Source organism: Neolamprologus multifasciatus, chromosome 3 (assembly GCF_963576455.1).
Source record: "Neolamprologus multifasciatus chromosome 3, fNeoMul1.2, whole genome shotgun sequence".
In the NCBI taxonomy this organism is placed as follows: Eukaryota; Metazoa; Chordata; class Actinopteri; order Cichliformes; family Cichlidae; genus Neolamprologus; species Neolamprologus multifasciatus.
The window spans coordinates 3,787,254-3,806,746 of NC_140441.1; the positions used below are offsets into that span (position 1 = coordinate 3,787,254).

At 42.7% G+C, this 19,493-nt stretch overlaps 4 protein-coding genes across 8 annotated transcripts in view; 2 read left to right on the forward strand and 2 right to left on the reverse strand.

Moving 5' to 3' along the window:
• Positions 1 to 1,238, forward strand: part of LOC146521113 (butyrophilin-like protein 2) — a 33,409-nt gene extending 32,171 nt beyond the window's left edge. For both annotated transcript variants that reach the window (XM_085154392.1, XM_085154393.1), the window contains one exon: positions 1,139 to 1,238. In XM_085154392.1, coding sequence (XP_085010518.1) covers positions 1,139 to 1,230 — 92 coding nt within the window. In that variant the 3' untranslated portion in view covers positions 1,231 to 1,238. The remainder of the gene's footprint in view (positions 1 to 1,138) is intronic.
• A 3,500-nt stretch (positions 1,239 to 4,738) lies between these two features.
• Positions 4,739 to 11,308, forward strand: LOC146521115 (uncharacterized). The gene is made up of 7 exons (XM_085154551.1): positions 4,739 to 4,878; positions 4,963 to 5,022; positions 5,290 to 5,382; positions 5,801 to 5,842; positions 5,947 to 5,976; positions 6,050 to 6,211; positions 6,716 to 11,308. The coding sequence occupies exons 1-7, from the start codon at positions 4,825 to 4,827 to the stop codon at positions 6,956 to 6,958; spliced, it is 684 nt and encodes a 227-aa protein (XP_085010677.1). The 5' UTR covers positions 4,739 to 4,824; the 3' UTR covers positions 6,959 to 11,308.
• Positions 7,981 to 14,797, reverse strand: LOC146521116 (uncharacterized). Its single transcript, XM_085154493.1, has 2 exons — positions 14,400 to 14,797; positions 7,981 to 9,365 (listed from the first exon to the last, which is right to left on the reverse strand). Exons 1-2 carry the CDS (start codon positions 14,466 to 14,468, stop codon positions 8,307 to 8,309), a joined length of 1,128 nt encoding a protein of 375 aa, XP_085010619.1. The 5' UTR covers positions 14,469 to 14,797; the 3' UTR covers positions 7,981 to 8,306.
• Positions 14,798 to 16,402: 1,605 nt separating this feature from the next.
• On the reverse strand, positions 16,403 to 19,487 carry LOC146521117 (motile sperm domain-containing protein 1-like). Of its 4 annotated transcripts, none has more exons than XM_085154550.1 (6): positions 19,376 to 19,487; positions 17,910 to 18,189; positions 17,762 to 17,837; positions 17,466 to 17,683; positions 17,212 to 17,367; positions 16,403 to 16,694 (listed from the first exon to the last, which is right to left on the reverse strand). In XM_085154550.1, exons 2-6 carry the CDS (start codon positions 18,112 to 18,114, stop codon positions 16,666 to 16,668), a joined length of 684 nt encoding a protein of 227 aa, XP_085010676.1. In that variant the 5' UTR covers positions 18,115 to 18,189; positions 19,376 to 19,487; the 3' UTR covers positions 16,403 to 16,665. The 4 variants fall into 4 exon arrangements, with proteins under 4 accessions (XP_085010676.1, XP_085010673.1, XP_085010674.1 ...); XM_085154547.1 differs by lacking the exon at positions 19,376 to 19,487 and adding an exon at positions 18,922 to 19,072; XM_085154548.1 differs by lacking the exon at positions 19,376 to 19,487 and adding an exon at positions 18,612 to 18,915.
• Between the last annotated feature and the right edge of the window lie 6 nt (positions 19,488 to 19,493).

A 19,493-nucleotide genomic window follows, 5' to 3' on the forward strand; every position in this document is an offset into this window, starting at 1 on the left:
CCAAACACACACACACCTCAAGTGCTACAGTCTTTCTGCTAGCAAGCCCCTCGCTGCAGGCCTGAGTCGTGGCTCGGGTGCGTTGGGACCTAAAACAATATGGCCGCTTCATTTGTTGCCAAGCAGTAAAAATAAAAAGCACGTGCAAACAACAGTACTCACACCTCCAGGCAGTTCAAGGGGATAGCGGGGAAACTGGGTCACGGCTACCAGCAGGCCGCGGCAGCAGCACTCACAGTCGTCCTTTCCACGTGCTCCCACGTGAACACATAACTTCAGCACACCAGCAGAAGGGACGTCTCTGACACGCCAGCAAGACGTCCGTCTCCTCCTACTGAATCACACAACCCCGCTAAATGCCAGTTCACATGCCATAACATTCAATCTTAGCATTAGCTTAATAAATAAAAAAGAGCAGAACAAGAGCTTAGCGAATATGCTCGGCTACGCTAGCGGCTATGTTAGCAGTCGTGCTAGCGGCTGTGTTAGCAGTTGTGCTAGCGGCTAATCGCGGTTAGCAGTTAGCCCGTTTTACACAATAACATTGGGTACAACTGTCAGACAAAATTCACATTTACCTCACAGTAGGGTACAACAGTTCTCGACTCCAGTTAACTATCCGTCAACCCGAAAATACGTCTGTCGCCCTTCTATGAACTCTGCGTTCACTCGACGCTGTTCAGCTCTCGTCTCTCTCGCTTCCTGCAGCACACGGCTCCCCACTTACTCCCACCCCTCTACCTGAGACTACTTCAGGGTTCACTGGAGCTGTAGTACATATCAATACCATAATCAAAAATAATGACATAAACCTCGAAATACAAATAAAAAGGTTGTGCATTTAACTGACACACATCACATACTTTGCAGGCATTTGTACACATTCTTGAACACATTAAACATTTGCAGCTAACTATCAATTTTAATGAACAAATTTAAATAATGAGCTACTTATATAGCCAGGGCTACAACAATAAAAATCCAACAACAATGAATAAAAAAGAATCCATGTCTCACTGTTAGTGGAGCAATTATCACCTTGAAAACCCGTCACTTGTGTGTGTGTGTGTGTGTGTGTGTGTGTGTGTGTGTGTGTGTGTGTGTGTGTGTCTCTGACTGTGTTGTGTCTCCTCTGCAGGGAGAGTTCAGGTCCAGGATCAAACAGGGGACATCAGGAACAGAAGCAGCTCCATTGATCCGACTCCTCTGATGGCTGATCAATCAGTTTGATCTGTGTGTTCTTTGATTATTGATCAGTGATGTCCGAGTGGAGTCAGTGTGATGTTGTTGTTGTGTGTTTGAGACTTTTAGTGTCCATGAAGGTCTCTGCTGCCGTAGATCCTCTGAACTGTGACAGAGGTCTCACTCTGGAGGAAACTCTCAGCACTTTCCAGCAGCTCCTCCATCATGGAGGACGTTCCCTCACTGTAACAGGTGGAGGAGAGAGGAGAGGAAGCACAGGTGGATCCTCTGAGGAAGAGGAGGGTTCCTACAAACCACATGATCACATGACCAGAGGACAAGCATGTGCAGAAACACATTAATGTCAGCCTGTAAACACGTTTGTGTAAATTCTAGTCGTGTTTTTCTGTTACATTCAAATTAAAGCAGAGAATGCAGAACAAATGCTGAAGCTGTCTGTGTGAAATAAAGGAGTTAAAGTACTCACACACACACACACACACACACATCTGTCTCCAGCAGCTGTCTGAGCTGCAGTCTGTATTGCATCAGTCTAGTGTTTATAAATGAATCTTTTTGTGTCACTGTGAAGTCAGTAATGCTGTATTAAGAAGTATAACGAGTTAAAATGTTGCTAAAGTTAAACTCAATGTGGTATTTTCCAAAACTTTATGGTGTCATTGTGATAGTTGCAGGCAGTGTTGGGTGTAATGCGTTACTAAGTAACGCGTTACTCTAATTCAATTACTTTTCCACTGAAAAAGTAGAGTAACTGATTACTGTTCATTTTTAGGTATTTTAATTACAGTTACTTACAATGTACTTGCGTTACATTGTAAAATAAGAAGTAAACTCTGCCGCTTTAACATCGCTGTAGTGCAGCTGCACGTCATTTCGCGCCAGTTTGCTGCACAGTCGTTTTCTAAAGCGGAAGATGTCGGACTGAAGCGTGTGGCTGTTTTTAGAAATGGACATATTCCCGTCTCTTCACCTTTCTGAAACAAGCAGACAAGAACATTACAGTAATATGTAAAAAGTATCGGCTGCTGTTAATAGCACGAGTAATCTACTGAAGCGGCTGACACAGAGCATAGACGAACACTTCTGAGTGATCCTTGTTCATCATCCATCACCGCGGCAACTGCTGCTAAGCAGACGAAACTTGATTTTACTTCAGCAGCACAGAAAGCGTCTGAAGGTGAGCTTAAACAAATGATTGCAGGCTACACTGTGGAAGAGATGCTACCGCTGCGTACTGTAGAGTCTCCGTCTTTAAAAAAATGTATTTATTAGTTAAAGAGTTTAATTTCTATTGTTTGTCCACTCAAGGTTTATAGGGAAGGTGAGGAGGCCAACTTTTTCATCAAAATGAAATCGGTTTCCTTCACAGAAGAAGAAGAACAGGATGATGAAATGTCTGCTGTATGATGCGAGCTGCTGACAGACACTTCAGTGTGTGAGTTTATGTGTATGTGGTTTGTGGCAGGCAGATAAACACTGCTTTGCATCCAACGCACTGACTTAGAAATAGATCAGAAACACACACACACAGATGTTTTCAGAAAGCTGATGGTGAAATCTGACCGCAGAGGGAACTTTCAATGTCCGGGTGTTTGAGCCTTCGCCTCTGCGCTGTCAAATCTGTAACGGGGCAGTGATGGGACGCTGGCCGCCACCACGCTCCAGTTCCTGCTTTTATTCTGAGGGTGGTTCAGAAGCAGTGATGCCAAAAACCACACAGATGTCTCAGATCCCAGCAGGAATGTGAGTACACCATGTACTTTGTTTTCTCCAATCCTCCAAATCTGACACCCAAAAACTTCCATCCTTTCCATCCAGAATCCATCCTGAAAGTCCATTTTCATAGAGCCATGTAATGGAGACCCAGGTGTTCCACTACGCTTGCCTGTATTTTAATTGTAAATAAATAATAAATAAATGAATGTATTTTTATGGATTGAGGGATTGGTATTTAAAACGTTACATGAAAAAGAAACGTTTATGGTTTGGTGATTCTGTATTAGGTTTATTGAATTTGACATTTTTATGGAAGGTGAAGAAACATCTGGAGGGACTGGACATCCATCCTGTGTCGAGAAGAAGAACCTGAGTGGCAGCTGATTGCAGTTCATCATTTGTCTTGTAAACCTAAATTCCTCAAACATGTATTTAAGAGAAGTGTGTTTGCTGTACTCACCTTTTCCTGGTCACTTCTTTTACAGGAGCAAACGAGTAAGAGCAGCTCAATCAGCTGCTTATGAGCTCTTAGAATAAACCACTGTGCCAGCTTAGGGGAGTTTGGTTAAGGTGTTTCTAATTTATATATAATTGACTGAAGTGTATGTGTAATTGAATTATTTGTGGGACTTTGTGCGTATATAAATAAGTCTTCCATGTGTTGTGTTGTGCTTTGATGTTTGCTTACGTGGATGATCAGTGTGTCATTTGGTTTGCTTGGTTTCCCAGATATGGGTTATACAAGAGGCTCACCTGAATCAGGTAGAGTATAAAAGCAAGCCAGTTGCTATTAGAAAGGTCTGGGTTATTTGGTGTGTAAACTCATATGCTTTTCATAATAAAGACCACATGTTGGTGGATAAAGTTTATTCCAGCAGGCCGAACTCACAAGTCACATGACCAGATACTCACCCTGAAACGGGAAGGACTGGACTCACAAAGTTTTCTACTTTCAATGGGATTTTAAAACAATTCTAAAAAATGAAACATTAAAAACAGCCGCACCTTCATTCATTTAAATCAATTATTTGAACTGCAGGATCTGAAAATTCCCATCATTCCTACTTAGAAGTCAGACCTGAGATGTTCAGGAGGGAGATGATTAAAAAAAGGTGAACTGTGATAGGATGGTGAATATTAAAGTAGAATTTATTATGAAGCTGATGGTTGTGTCTAATCTGGTTTATTGTTGAGCCTCTTCTGTAACACTTGGCTTCCGCTCTCTCTGGTGTCGTGTGGTTGTGTGGCAGGAAGTCCTGCTGGTTGTGAAATGTGTTTACTGCCAGCTGGATGTGTTGTTGTGTTGGTTCACCGCAGCTCCATGAATCTGACACACACACACACACACCTCATCTGGAAGTACTTTTAATCCTTATTTCACTTCCTCTGACATCATCAGTTTAAATAAAAGTTAAACTGTACAAAATAAACCCAAAGTCCTGGATCAGAGGGCGGAGCTCTGGACTAATGAAGGGCCTGGACACACCTGAGGAACCACAAACATCCAAATATGTCCTGAGGTTTGATTTCTCCCCATTAAAGCAGGATGGAAGCACTTTGAGCTTCGCCATGTTAAACAGCTGCTTCCATCAGAAGAAACAATAAAACATTTGCATGACGACTGCTTTCACATCACACCCTTACTGCAGTGAACACTCGCTCTCACACACAGAGACACTCCCTGCCAGTATAAATCAGCCTGTTGTTGTTGTTGATATTTCTCTTGATGGGCGTAACATCCGTGGGAGGGGGGCAGAGACTGAGGGCGACATGATGACATGACACTTCCTGCCAAACACGCAATAAAACAGACGGAGCAGAGCAAGACTTGGTCAGAACCTGCAGGACCCCCCACAGGACCAGGATTACCCCGGACCTCCAGGACCGCCCCGAGCGCTTGTTACGATGTGGCTGCTTCTGATGATCGTCAGCCTGCTGGATCAGAACCAGGCTGCGCCCGTAAGGCTGGATCATACTGGTCAGTTCACGAGTCAGACATGAGGCTCATCTGTGACTCTGAGACATGTTTGTTTTTGTCTGCAGCTTCCAGGAGACCTCCACAGCCTTCAGCTCCACCTGCAGAGCCAAGTGGACCAAACAGCAGTGAGTCAGTGCAGTACAAGTACACAGAGTACTCTCAGTTCTATGTGGCTACAGCTAGAGCAGCAGAGTCCATCAGAGTTGTAGTAAACTTGTATTTTGAGGTGTTTTCTTCAGGCAGATATTGATGCAGCTATTTCTTCAGCCTGAGCCTTGTGTTTCCCACACACACTGTAACATGTGTATCCAGATAAAACCCTACTGCCTTCCTTACATTAAAGCATCTTCATCTGAAGTTCTTCAGTTTCTAACATCACTGTGTGTCTGCAGCCTTCGGCCCCTCCTGACCCCGCTCAGAAGATCACTTCCTCCTCCTCCTCCTCTTCTTCATCAGTTTCCTCGGAGTCAAGCCAGAGTTCAGAGGTCAGAGGTGACCTGAGTTACAACACAATCTCACTGTATTCTCTGAGTCTATTTGCAGCTTTGAGGTTAGAGTCTGGTAAAATCTTTAATTTGGTAAAAACTGAACAGAGTCTGGTCCTGCAGTCCAGCTAATGCAAATATCTGCTATATCTTGTTAAATGATCACAACATAAAATGCTACATCATTCAAAAACCTCAGCAGCATCCATCAGAAATAATTTTATAATATGTCCTCCATCTGCAGTCATTACGTCCTGACACGTGCTGAGTTTTTTTCTTATTTGTAGTTTTTTACCTTGTAGATTAAAAGAAAGAGAAACTGCAGCTTTAAAATGAGTGTCACTGTGCCATGTGACCAATCAGCTGTGGTTATTAAGGACAGAGTGACTGAATCGGTCCGTTTGGTTGATGTTTACAGGGTCCACAAATGATGCGAGAACGGCAGAACCTGGAGAACACGGTAACACACACACACACTCACACGGCTCCGTAAACAAATATCGTCACTCTTACTGTGCTACAATGTGTGATGTCATGACGTGTGTGTGATGTCATATCCTGCAGGCTGTGGAGCAGGTGGACTCCTCTCAGGAGGTGAGCCGTCACTTTGATGTAAATAAAGCTTATTTTAATGAGATTAAATGTTAAATGTGTGTGTGTGGGTCAGAGTGAGGAGCTCCTCCAGCCTCCCAGTGACACCAACAGCACCACCGGCACCAACCTGTGGATCAATGAGCTAGTTTTACTGGGAGAGAGAGCGGGCGAGCAAGAAAGCGACGGAGAGAGAGACACCAGAGATGGAGAGGACAGCGTGGAGAGCCAACACAGGGTGACATCACAGTGACATCACACACACCTGGGCAATACTTTAAACAAGAATGTTTGATCTGATCTTCTGGAAGATCAGATGAGTGAGACTCTGGGGCGCAGACAGCTTAAATTATATTATATTCTATTACATATTATATCTATTATATTATGTTACATTGATGTTGATGGATGCTAATATAAAAATATAAGATATACACCTGTCAGGTTTTAGGTTATTTCTGTCTGCAGTCCTGTGCAGGTCACGTGACTTACAGCAATAAAACTAAAAAAAACGAGTTGAGACGAGACTGAAAGCACAGCCGGTTCAAACTGATTCCTAATTGATGAAAGTGTAATGATAACGCATTAGGTGGGCTCCCACGTCTCCTGGTTGGGTCTATGGAACTAACTCAGCCTCCCCCTCAAGTCAGCTTGTCGTCTTCTTGGCTCCTTTAGGTTCTACAAAATAAATCAACTCTAGTGTGACTCCCCCCTTTCTTTTTTTGACCCCGCCCCCTACCAGCCTTTGCTGATGACCTTCCACCATCTCCTGACACGACCTCGGCACAGAGAACCCGGTCTGATCTCAGAAGTGGCTGCAGAGGGAGGCGTGTCTGAAGTTGGCGACGTGGGCGGTGCCAGAGAGGAAAACTCTGAGTTCCTGCCACTGTGGGATGACAGCATTGAGCGAGAGGCCGGGCTGACCTTTGACGTGCCTGACCAAAGCTTCCATGAAGATGAGGCGGGGCTTGAGCTGGGGCTGTAGAGGCAATCCTCCCATTGTTATGATCACTTATTAACCAGTGAATGATGCGATTATTATTAACTACTGAAGCGTCACAGAACATGTAGCTCCACATGTTAAATGTTTGTTTTAACTGTCCTGATCAATAAAGCTCTGAAGTTTTAATGAGCACTGAGCATGAAACCAGATCATCACACAGTGAATTGGTGCCGAGATATCAGCCTCTGTTTGGATTCCAGCAGTTTAACCTGAAACAATGAGCTGAGTTTGACTGTAAAAAAACGTGTTCCCATGTTTTGTTTTTTCTGTTTGAGCCTGAACATTTATTAAACTAAACTTCACATCTGTGCCTTGTCACTGTTTGGTAATAAAAAGTTTAAATTTTTCATGAACTCCAGTTCTGTTGCTTTTCCATTTAAATATCACCACGCTTTATCCACTGTAATTATTGAAATTGTTAATAAAATTGTGGAGTCTCAAGCAGCTGCGTGTTGGCTGCACTGTGATTTAGACTCATTCACCTGAATCTTTTTGGTTTATTTTTAGTCATTTTGCTGATTTCAGGTCAGTTTTTATTAGTTTTAGATATTTTTTTCTGATTTTTTACACAATAAAACTCGGATGACAAAGAGAGCTGTGACATGTTTAGATATTTAGGTTATTTTCTTTGAAACTTACAGAAAGGACCAGACTGGTTCGCATCCCTTTATTTTTTTGTCAACAAACATTATAATAAACATTAATGAGGTTAATGATTTCATTTTACAGGCCCTGAAAAGGAAACAAACTTTACTTTGCAGCAGAAAAAAAAGTAAAAGTAAAACAAATGCAGTTTTACTTTGTTTTAGTTTTTTTCCCCCCCAGGTAGTGGTTCAGCACTGTAACAACATAGCTTCGGAAAAAGGCAGGATCAGGGCAGCTTCTACAGGAAGCACAAGTTTGTGGTCCTTAAAGAAGAAGTGTGCCATTTATCGTCCTAACAGGAGCAAAGGGTTTTGATCGGGGGCTCTGAAATGCCCGATATGCAGAACTGTGAGCAGCTCCTGGTTTGTGGAGGTGGGTTCTGGTCAGTCTCATTTTCTGTGCCTACATTAAATAAATGTTTGTCATCTTTAATTGGGTGTTTGTTTGTTTGTTTTTAAATCTCCCATAGGTATTATTCACAGTATTAATTTAAGAGTGCCACAGAAAGTTACTCATTTCTGTTCTTCAGCGTTTTTCCCCTCACAGCAGCACACTGCAACAAGCAGACCACACCAATGTGTTTATGATGTTCTGAACAATAGAACAACCTCATACGGAATTCCACTGCAGACATTAAAAAGGAAGAAGATCTGAAAATCTTCTACATGAAACATGAAATGGTTCTTTATAAAGAGACTTCTGCTGATCCCGGCTCCAAGTTCTCTGTCCTATTCTGATGTTGTTCTTGGTGTTGTTTGAAGGTGCCCTTGTGACGGAACGTTTGACCGCAGTCCTCACACCAGTATGGTTTTTCTCCTGTATGGATTCGCATGTGACATGTCAGGCTGAACTGCCGACTGAAGGCTTTCCCACACTCATCACAGCTGTACGGTCTTTCTCCGGTATGGATACGCTGATGTTTCCTCAGAGAGCACGGGCGGGTGAAACTCTGCCCGCACTCCTCACAGCTGTATGGCTTCTCTCCAGTGTGAGTTTTGCTGTGTTTTTGTAAAATACACTTCTGCTTGAAACTTCTCCCACACTTGTCGCAGCTGTACGGCCTTTCTCCAATGATAACTCTTTGATGATTTTTAAGGGAGCACGTGTGAGAAAAAGGTTTTCCACACTCCTCACACCAGGGCGGACTCTCTCTGGTGTGGATTTGCTGGTGGACTTTCAGGGAAAATTTCAAAGCAAAACTTTTACCACACTGGTCGCAGCTGTATGGTTTCTCTGCTGTGTGCAAACGTATGCAGTGAGTGTTCAGACTACATTTTAGAGTAAAAGTCTGACCACACTGATCACAGCTGTATGGCCTCTCCCCGGTGTGACTTCGTTTGTGCTTCCTCAGATGGGACGACTGAGTGAAAGCTGAGCCACATGTGTCACAGCTGTATGGTCTCTCTCCTGTGTGAACACGCTGGTGGCTCAAGAAACCACTTAGTTGAGTGAAAGTGGAAGGGCACTGATCACACCTGTATGGTTTCTTCCCGGTGTGACTTCGCTCGTGCCTCCTCAGATGAGACAACTGAGTGAAAGCTGAGCCACATGTGTCACATCTGTACGGTCTCTCTCCTGTGTGAACACGCTGGTGCGTTAAGAAAGTCTGCAGTCGAGCGAAAATGGATGGGCATTGATCACAGCTGTACTGTTTGTCATCCATGTGAATCTTCCGATTCTTGTTTGAGGCGTTGTCCTGGTGCTGGGAGCCATGATGTCTGGGTCTCTTGTGGCCACCACGTTTCTATGGCAAAAGAGGAAAAAGAAGGACAATTTGGTAAAACAAGGTGAATGTAATTACAGAGAGAACACACAGGGGACTGAGCTTTGAAACCTGGTGGAGGAGGGCGGATGGAAAAAGGGAGGAGAAATACATGTGAAACTTGAAAAATTAGAATATCGTGCAAAATTTCCTTTATTTCAATCATTTAGTTTAAAAGCTGAACCTAATATAGGATAGACATTGCAAAGCAAGATATTTCAACCCTTTATTTGTTATAATTTTAATGATTATGGGTTACAGCTTATAAGAACGCCAAAATCTCAGAAAATTAGAATATTACATGAAATCAATAAAACAAGGATTTTAAATACAGAAATGTCAGACCTCTGAAAAGTATAGTCATGCTTATGTACTCAGTACTTGGTTTGGGCCCCTTTTGCATGAATTACTGATTCAATGCGGCGTGGCATGGATGCTATCAGCCTGTGGCACTGCTGAGGTGCTGTGAAGACCAGGATGCATTGTTCAATCTCATGTCATGTCTCATCTTTCTCTTGGCAATGCCCCATAGATTCTCTACGGGTTTCAGGTCATGTGATTTTGCTGACCAATCAAGCACAGCATTCCCATGGTCATTGGACCAGGTTTTGGATCTTTTGGCAGTGTGGGCAGGTGCCAATTCCTGCTGCAAAATGAAGTCAGCATCTCCATAAAGCTCGTCGGCAGAAGAAAGCATAAAGTGCTCCAAAATATCCTGGTAGACGGCTACATTTACTCTGGACTTAATAAACCACAGTGCACCTTTATCTTCCACACTTTTCCACATAACTTTCTATTAATGTGCTTTGAAATAGCACTTCAGAAACACCCAACTTCTTATGCAATTACTTTTTGAGGCTTTCCCTTCTTATGGAATGTGTTAATGATGGTTTTCTGCATAACTGTCAGGTCAGCAGTCTCCCCCATGATTGTGATTCCTACTAAACCAGACTAAGAGACCATTTCACGGTTCAGGAACTCTTTGCAGGTGTTTTGGATTAATAAGCTGATTACAGTGTGACACTTTGAGCCTAAAATATTGAACAATATTCTAATTTTTTGAGCTTTTGAATTTGGGGTTTTCATAAACTATAAGCCATAATCATCAGAATATTAACAAATAAAGGCTGGAAATATCTAGCATTGCATGTAATGAGTCTATATAGTACATTAGTTATACCTTTTAAGTTGAATTAATGAAATAATTGAACATGATATTCAAATTTTTCACCTGTAGAAGAGGTGGACAGAGAGACAAGTAGGTAGGGAAGAAAAGGAGAAGAAGAAAACACAGATACTGAAACACGGAGGAAATGTTTTCTTTTTTTCCTTATTAACACATTTCATTATAACATTTCATTATCTTCTACTTCCTTTCTTCTTCTCTCCTTCCTCATTGGCTTCAACCTCTCCTTAATTTCTTCTCACCCTCCTTGTTTATTTCTCTCTTAGTTATTTCCTTCTCTTCCTCTTTGTTTGGTTCTCTATCTTTCTATCCACTCTTCTTTCAAATTGCTTTCCATCTCCACCTCCTCATTTCTTTCTCTCTCTCTCCATGTCTACTTCTCTCCCATCTCACCTCCTCCTTTCCTTCCCTGTTCCCTCTCTGCCTAATTTCTTCCTCTCTCCTTCATTGTAGAACATGTTTAGCTGAGGGAGGATAACCAGGGTTATCATGCTGACCTCTGAGTGCCTCGTGCTATCCTCAGATTCATGCTTCAGCAGACTGCAGCTCATTGTGAGCTCTGCGCGTGAAATTTTTATTAATTAATATTTAATAAAACTAGAGCTGGGTGATAGAACGATAACGATATGTATTGCGGAATAACTTTTTCTCGATAGAAAAGTTAAACTATTGCGATAGGCCTCATCTCTCTTGTCCTCTTAAAAAAAAGAAGAAGAACAGCCAATCCAAATTAAGTAGCGCAGAGCCGAACCAATCACAGCCGCAGCGTCACGTCACGTGACCTGTTACCGAAGAGAAAACAGATGATGGTTCCAATGCCGGAGAGATTGTCGAACGGAAGAGCCACAGAAGTTCTGTAGTGTGAAGCTATTTCGGCTATTTCAAGTCAAGCAGAGTAGCGCGCTCTGTAAATGTGCCGAAAGCAAGTCTGGAAATACAATAAAGCGGTGCATGCTCAATCTCTGACTGGAAGCACTAATTCGTCATTCGGCTTTTGTCAGACTAAAGTAACTGTTAAACTGTTTGAAAAGCTCAGCTATACAACAAGGAGAGATCGAGAATTTCCTTTTAGTTCTCAGTTTATTTGATATTGACAAAAGTTAGTCAATTTTGTCTGTTCTTCTGTAAAACAAACTAAGATTTATTTTTAGAATTAATATTTTGTTTCTAAGTGGAATTGACAATTTAGTCTGTTTCGTTTGTTCTGTTTTGAAACTTAAACGCTTTAGCGGCTGCCTTTTGTGTAGTTTGCAATATTTGCCTTTATTTATCTGAAAAAGTTTCATGTTCCTTAAGTACATCTAGAGTCAGAACCAGACACGGAGAAGCTGCATTCAGCTTTTATGCTCCTTATATCTGGAACAAACTCCCAGAAAGCCTCAGATCAGCTGAAACACTCAGTTTATTTAAATCCAGGTTGAAGACTCTCCTGTTCTCAGCTGCATTTGAATAAAGCACCAAATCCGCACTTAAGCTTAAATTTCAAAACTTACATTTTAACTACTGATTTTATCTGTTTTGATTTTATCTGTTTTGATTTTATATACTGTTTTGTTTGTTTGTTTGTTAATTAGTTAGTTTGTTTGCTTGTTTTAATCAATTTTAAATCATGCTTTTTATTTGTTTTTGTTTCTAATGTCTCTGTAAAGCACTTTGAATCACCTTGTTGTTAAATTGTGCTATACAAATAAACTTGCCTTGCCTTACCCTGTTGAACTTATTATGGGAAATAAATATTTAAATCAAAACAAGCTGCTGATTATTTCACATTTTACTTGTGAGCAACGGCACATTTAAATCTTACAAGTGTAGTTATTTGGCTTATATCATGATATATATTGTTATCGCCTGAAATGAAAAAAAACATATCGTGATATGAAAAAATCTTATATCACCCAGCTCTACGTAAAACTGAACACAAAAGCAGCTCACTCCGGTTTGGCTCCCAGGCTGAAACAATGTTTTTGTTTCTGACTTTCTCTCGAGTCCAAACTCAGAGATCCTCCACTCACAAACTTTGGAACAGCCGACCACAAAGTAATTCACACTGGAGTATTTAAAGTTAATAAATACTGTAAGATTACAACAGAGTAGCACTATGGGACATTTGTTTATGGCCTCACCTACTGTGTATCCATCTGACAAACAGGGATGTTGTGCTCAGAACATCCTGTTCCAATCTAATCTACTTTTTGTGTTTGTGCACTAGTGGAGTGATGTGTGTGTGTGTCTGACCGTCTTGTGTTTCCTCTGCAGGGAGAAACTAGTGCGAGTACATTATGTGTGGACATCACCCCCCGCAGCGCTCTATTATTATATTTGTTATTTATTTGTTTAGTTTTGTCTGAGCTTCTTCACTTTCTCTAAGCTGTTTTCTAATAAACTATTGTTGAAGTTTGCCGACTTCACAGATTGTTTTGATGGTAGAGATCAAACAGAGACAAGAACTTCCTTTGACACTCTTTATTTTCCAAGCATTCAGTGAACACATATCTGGAGACCAAGCAGCTAAGAGCTCTCTATGGGCGAGGTCTGGCTAAACAAAGGGATGCACTCTTCTATATAGGGTCGTGGAAGCTGCACTCTGTGACACAACTCCTAGTACTTTTCTCTCTCTCTCCATCTCTATGGTGACACCACTGTCTCCCCATCTTATCTCGCTCACCTTGGTCTACTTGGTCTACCTTTCTATGCAAGCTGCTCACATTCTTTGACTACACAGAAGCAGGCCTGAAACTAAAGCAATCTGAAACACAATTAATACATTATGGAATCAACAGAATTACTTTATTCAATTTAAAAAGAATAATTATCATTAGCTTTGTCGTTTCCATTACTTCATTCCACACTATTTTGTGCAATTTTTAAGCTGCATCTCCAGCATTTTTGTGTTGAACCATGTGTTCTCACTATATTATTGAGAGTTTTGCGAGTTTAGCTCAGAGATCATAAACTCAGTCCTCGCTGCCAGTTTTTTGACACAACAAAACTCTGTGGATGCTCTTAGAGACTGCATTGTGGAGAGCACACTGACCAGCTGCATCACTGCATGGTACAGCAGCACCACTGCTATGGACTGCAAACGCCTGCAGGGCGTGATAACAACTGCAGAGACGATCATCTTGCATATTAAGCGCATAGCTGTTGGTGCCATTAAAAACTGTCTTTAGTGATTCAGGATTCAAGTGTTTATTGTCATATGTACAAAGAAAAGTATTTCTCTGTGTATTGAAATTCTTTGCTATCCACACACAGATGCCTGGTTAATATTTATAAATAGAACAGACAAAATACAAACAGTATAAATAAATAAATGAAGACAAAATTTAAGTGTGAAATAGATGTAGTGCAAGAGAGCTATAAGAACAATCTGACTCTTTCTCCGTACAGATGCACTAACCTGTAGTTATAGAGCAGATGCAGTTTCTTCATCAGCCTTTCCCCTGTTTTTATTATGTTTTATGGCCATGAACACGTTTGAATCTAGAATTCCAATATTATCCATTCAATTCCGCATTAAAACATTAAAAAACTCAAATTGTTACCTGATAATAACAATAATACCACTTTTAAAGCCGTTTAAATAACCACCACGGCTTCTGGGGGGACGATAGCTGAGTTTACGAGGTGCACCTAAACGCCCCATGCATTCCTGGCGGAGTCTACAGCTTGGACCGTAAGTTCTGATGCAGACGCGCACATCGTTTTCTTAAACTGCGCGGCTGTGTACCGATGGTTGTTTTGTCTCCTTTCTTCTGTCAACGTTAAAGCCTGAACAGGAAGTCCCTCGTGCCCCTTCACGTCCTCTTTCAGCTGTGATAACCTCTCACCTGTAGCTCAGCGCGAGCTGAGGAGGACTCCTCTCCGCTGTTCTCCGTGTCCCGGCTTTCCTCCTCCATTATTCCTGCTCTGCTCCTGTTCCGCCAAAACTCAGCAGCTCGTCTCAGTACTCTCTCCAACTCTCGCGGTGACTAAAAAATAACGCGAGAAGACCAAAAACACTCCCATGGCCCTTTCTCAATTCTCAAGCACGCGAGTCCGGCACGCACGGACTCGGGATTTGTACAGCGTACTTGATGATGTCACCGGTCCGGAGTCTTTACTGCCGTCCCCTCTTAATTTAACTGTGAGTAATATGTTATGAAGCTTAACTTTAATCACAGCCAAACCGGTTTACTCAGGAACAAATAAAACACTGAAATAAACCAAACCTTAACATTTAGAAGTGATCTAAGTGACTTATATATCATGTTTAACCTCAGTAGTGAAATCTCTATTAATAAAAATAGTGTACATGTACATACGTGTACATACCTTAATAAAAACAAACAGGTGAGATGTTAGGACGCTTTATTTTTATTTTAGTGGACACTCAAAAATTACAACAGACAGCTGCTGGGGTTTGGAAGAGAACTGAACAAATATTTAAAATATAATCTGATCATTTTGAAGCAGCCTTCAGAATCTCCACGTATTAACATGCTGTTTTTGATCCCGGTGAAAATGTTTCCTCCTGAATTGAAATATATCGCAGCCAAAACGATTTACTCAGGAACAAATAAACCAAACATTAACATTTCGAAGTTACCTAAGAGACTTATATATCATGTTTAACCTGAGTAGTGAAAGACCATGGGAGGGTTGAAAACGATGTGCCGACCTCTCGGTCTGCTATGGAGTAACCGATGTCTCGGAAAACGTCGGAGCACGTTTGGAAATATGTGATATCTTGATAAATCGAGCGGATAGTTGAAGCTTACACAGCTACATTCTCACTTCAAAATAACTTAAACGTTTATTTTGCGACCCACAAAGAGTAATATTTAAAGGTTTTAGCTGCGCTCCTCCGCCATTGCCACGTTTGGGTTTTGGACTGATGACGTATCACGAGTACACGAGACTGCAAGTACGCACAAGTATATATACAAGCATATTGAGACAGGCCCCTTGTGTATTTCTTTATTGACAAACATCTCGGATGGTAAAGTGTTGGACTCATTTCCTTCCTTCCTTATTTCCTTCTTCCTCCTCGTGTGCTTCACTCAGCAGGTGTAAATCACCTTCTAAATGAGGTAAAAATAAATCTGAGAGTTTGTTTCTTTACATTAATCTGGAGTGAGCCTCATCTGTGACACAGATTATAATCTTTTTTTATTAATTCATTGTTTTTCTTTTCTACGTTTATTCTTTTAAATGTTTTTAACCTGTCAGAACGGCTCCTTGTTTGTGTGAATAATAACAAAGTTTAACAATAATATGAAATGTCAGACTTCAGGGGAAACTTGTCCTTCAGAGACATTGTGTGTTTATCATTGCATTCAGGGTTCAGGTTCATGGATGGGAAATCTGCAGCTCACTGCTTCAGGTCTGAAACTGATCAGCGATCCCAGAGGAGCATCGAGAACGATCAGCACTGATGATCATGCAGAAAGATGCAGGGAATTCTTTTAAAGGACAGGTTTTTATTCATGGCAGCGAAGAAACTGGAACTTTTCCATCAATTACTTATTCATGCATCACTTGATTAGATGAGGTTTTTATCAGCAACTAGAAGGCCAGCTCTGTAGTTCTGATGGATAACGACGCATCACGCAGAAAAGCTGAACCTCTGTGAACATTTTACCATCAGCAGTAAAACTTCAGAGAAGCTGAAGGTCAGACACATGATTACACAGAGTTTACCTGCTTTGTTTTATTTTATTTATTTATTTATCCTGGATATGATGAGCTGCACTGAGCTTCTGTAAAAACTTTATTTAAACGTGCGAGTGCACTCTGGTCAAAGATGATGTTGTGTCGTTCTGTTTACAGTTAAATAAAGACTCGAATCCTCTTAAAATCATCACTTTCTGTTTTTATTTACAATCGTTTTATTTACGCAGCATCGCAGCTTTGTCACATGTTCGTCGGTTTAACTTCCATTTCTTCTCACGGCGCTCGTATCCAACTGTTCGTCAGTGGTCGATGACTCCGTCCGCTCCGTCGACACGTTTAAATAAAGCTTTTTTCAACACGCTACTCGCTGTCCCGTGACAATCGTTTGAGGGCTCCTCCTCTGTGGACAACGGTGAGGCCACAGGTCGCTGCAGCATGACATCACCGTAGAAACACCATGGTAACTAGACCTGCAAGACAACCACAGCATCACTGCTTCATTCTCTACCTCCTCATTTCCTTTTCTGCCTCCGTCTCTGTATGTTTTTGTGTACTTCTGAAACTTCAACTTCTCGTTCCCTTATCCACCATCTCATTTCCTTTTCTACCGCCTCATCTCCTTCGTTTTCCCTCCAACTACATTCTTGTTTCCTTTTCATTCCTGCCCTTCTCTCCTAATTCCTTCTCTATATCTAGTTTCTTTTCCGCTTCCTTATTTCCTTTTCTATTTTCTTGTTTGCTTCTTTATCGCCACATTTCCTTCTGAGACTCCTTCCTTTCTGCTCTGACTTCTCATTTTCTTAACTGTCCCTAGATTCCTCCTTTCTTCACCTATAACTGTTCTTCTCTACTTCCTTGTTTCCTTCTCTATCTCCTTCAATTCTTTACTTTCTTTTTGCTTACTTTTCCACTGTCTCATTTCCTCCCTGCCTCCCCTCTCTCTCAGCTCATACAGACGTGTGTGTGTGTGTGTGTGCGTGGTGTTACCCAGTGTGTAGGCACAGACCAGCTTCTGATTGGTGGAGACGTGCAGCCAGCGTGGAACCAGCGAGTTGCTGTCAGTGTGCAGGGGGAGCATCAACACTGTGACACACAGCACCGCCACAGCCACACACACCGCCCACTGAGACGCGCTGCGCACAGCTGCAGACACACACACAGAAACATCATCAGTAAGATCAACTCTGCACCCGCGAATGCACTGCTGCAGGAACCAATCAGAGCACTCCATGGTGCCTTACCTGTGCAGGCAGGCAGGTGTGCCTGTGTGGGCAGGAGCTGAGAAGTAGGACGGGGCGGCGCCCTTTGTTGACCTCCTCTTTGCTCCTCTTCCTCTTGTCCTCCTCTAAGCTCCGCCCAAATCTCCCGTCGTCCCACCTGGCCTCCGCCCCTCACCTCCATGCGGAACCGGTCCCTGCGGCCCCAGTTTCTGGGGGAGACGTCCAGGTGACGCACGACCCTGACAGGAAAACGAAATACTTGATTGCATGTGAGCGTCGTTATGGATTAAGTTTTAAATAAAGTTTGAAACACTCACAGGTCGACGCAGGACTTGGCCCGGATGTTGCCCTCTGCCTCCACCACCCTGTAGAACGAGGGCGCCGTGCACCACACTGCGAGGACAGAGAGAGAGGAGGTTAGAGCCAGCGGCGGCGTGACCAGGGCCTAAACGTGGCTGCACTCACTCTTGAAGCTGAGGCTGAAGCTGTAGGGGTTGTAGAGGGTCAGCACCCTCCTATGGGAGCTCCTCTGCTCGGCGTAGAACACCATCTCCGGGGGGAACAGGAAGACGGCAAGACGCGGCACGCCCCCCACCGCCACGCTCTGCTCCCCTGCCACCGCCGACCCCCCCTCGTCTCCTCGCCCGTCATGGCTCTGCCTCCTCCTCATTAGTCCGCTCTGTGTGGAGCCCCGCCCGCGGACATGATCGGAGAGCTGTCATTGGATACCTAGAGGTAACACCGCCTACCACCACAGCGAGAAAAAAATCATTTAATGAGGAGAAAACAAGTTTCTCTTTCCTAGGCTGTTGGTCCTTGGTTCCTCCTCTGTCTCCTTATTTTGTACAATGCCTCCTTGTTACCTCTCCCCACTTTTTCCCCCTCCTCCTCGTCCTTTCTGTGTCCTTTTTTCCTTCCGCATATCCCTCCTTCCTGCCTTTTCTCTGCCACCATGATTCTTACCCGATACCTTGCTGCCTTCTGCACGTCTTTCCTTCCTTCTGTTTCTTTGTTTACTTCTCTACCTCCTCTTGTCCTTCTGTGCTTCTTCCCTTCCTTCTGTTTCCGTGTTTACTTCTCTAGCTCCTCGTTTCCTTCCCTAAACAAACAGGACCCAGCATGTAAACAGTGGAGAACAAACACAGATAACGCCTCATAAATGAGTACCTCAGCTCCCGTGTATCCCTCCGCTGCCAGCCTGTAGTATAAATTGTTTATTTCTGGATCTCTGTGTAAAAAAACTCCGGAAAACTTCACTAACAGACTTTCTGTTAGTGAGCTTCCTGCTGTTTGCTAACGCTAGCTGCCCAATCACTCGCCAAAACACCGGTAACGTGACGAAGCAGAAACTGTCGCCAGCTCCGCGATATGATCTCCGGCAGCCGGACGGTCACACCGAGGCGTTTTATGGGAGTTTAATCCGGTAAAAACAAAACAAAAAAAAACAGAAATAAAACTGCTCAGTGTTTCGACTCACCGCTGCCCCGGATCTACTTCCTCAGCAAGCTGTTGCTTATGATAAATCCCTCCCCCTCTCTAGCTCTAAACCAATGAGCGTTCGGAAAGCGGCCTACCAGTTATACACTAGCATTGTAGCATCTGCGGCATTCAAGTTCTCTCGGAAATGAAAGACATAAGAATGCCATGCACGAATTTTTAGTTGAGTAGGGCCTCTTTATCAAAAGGCTCGTCATCGTTTCAAGTATCAGTCTGTATAAACATGTTTTTGGTCAAATGATGATGAATTCATAATCAACTTCACGTGTGTAAGTTATTGCCAAATGCCAAAATGTTTAAAATAACATTTTTCATTTTAATATAACATCAGTCAGTTAAAGACTACAGCCTTCTAAATATCGGATATACGCTGTACGTCATTAACTTCGCTGTATTAGTTGATAGAGTTCCGATTGAGGACTTTAAAATGAGACCTTGGACGTAGCACGTTGATCGTTCCTCGCCTCCTGATTGGTCCGTTGCTCTTCGTGTCTCGGGACGCGTCCGCTTTATAGAGTCACCTTGCTGCTCTTGCTGCCGCCGCTGCGACGG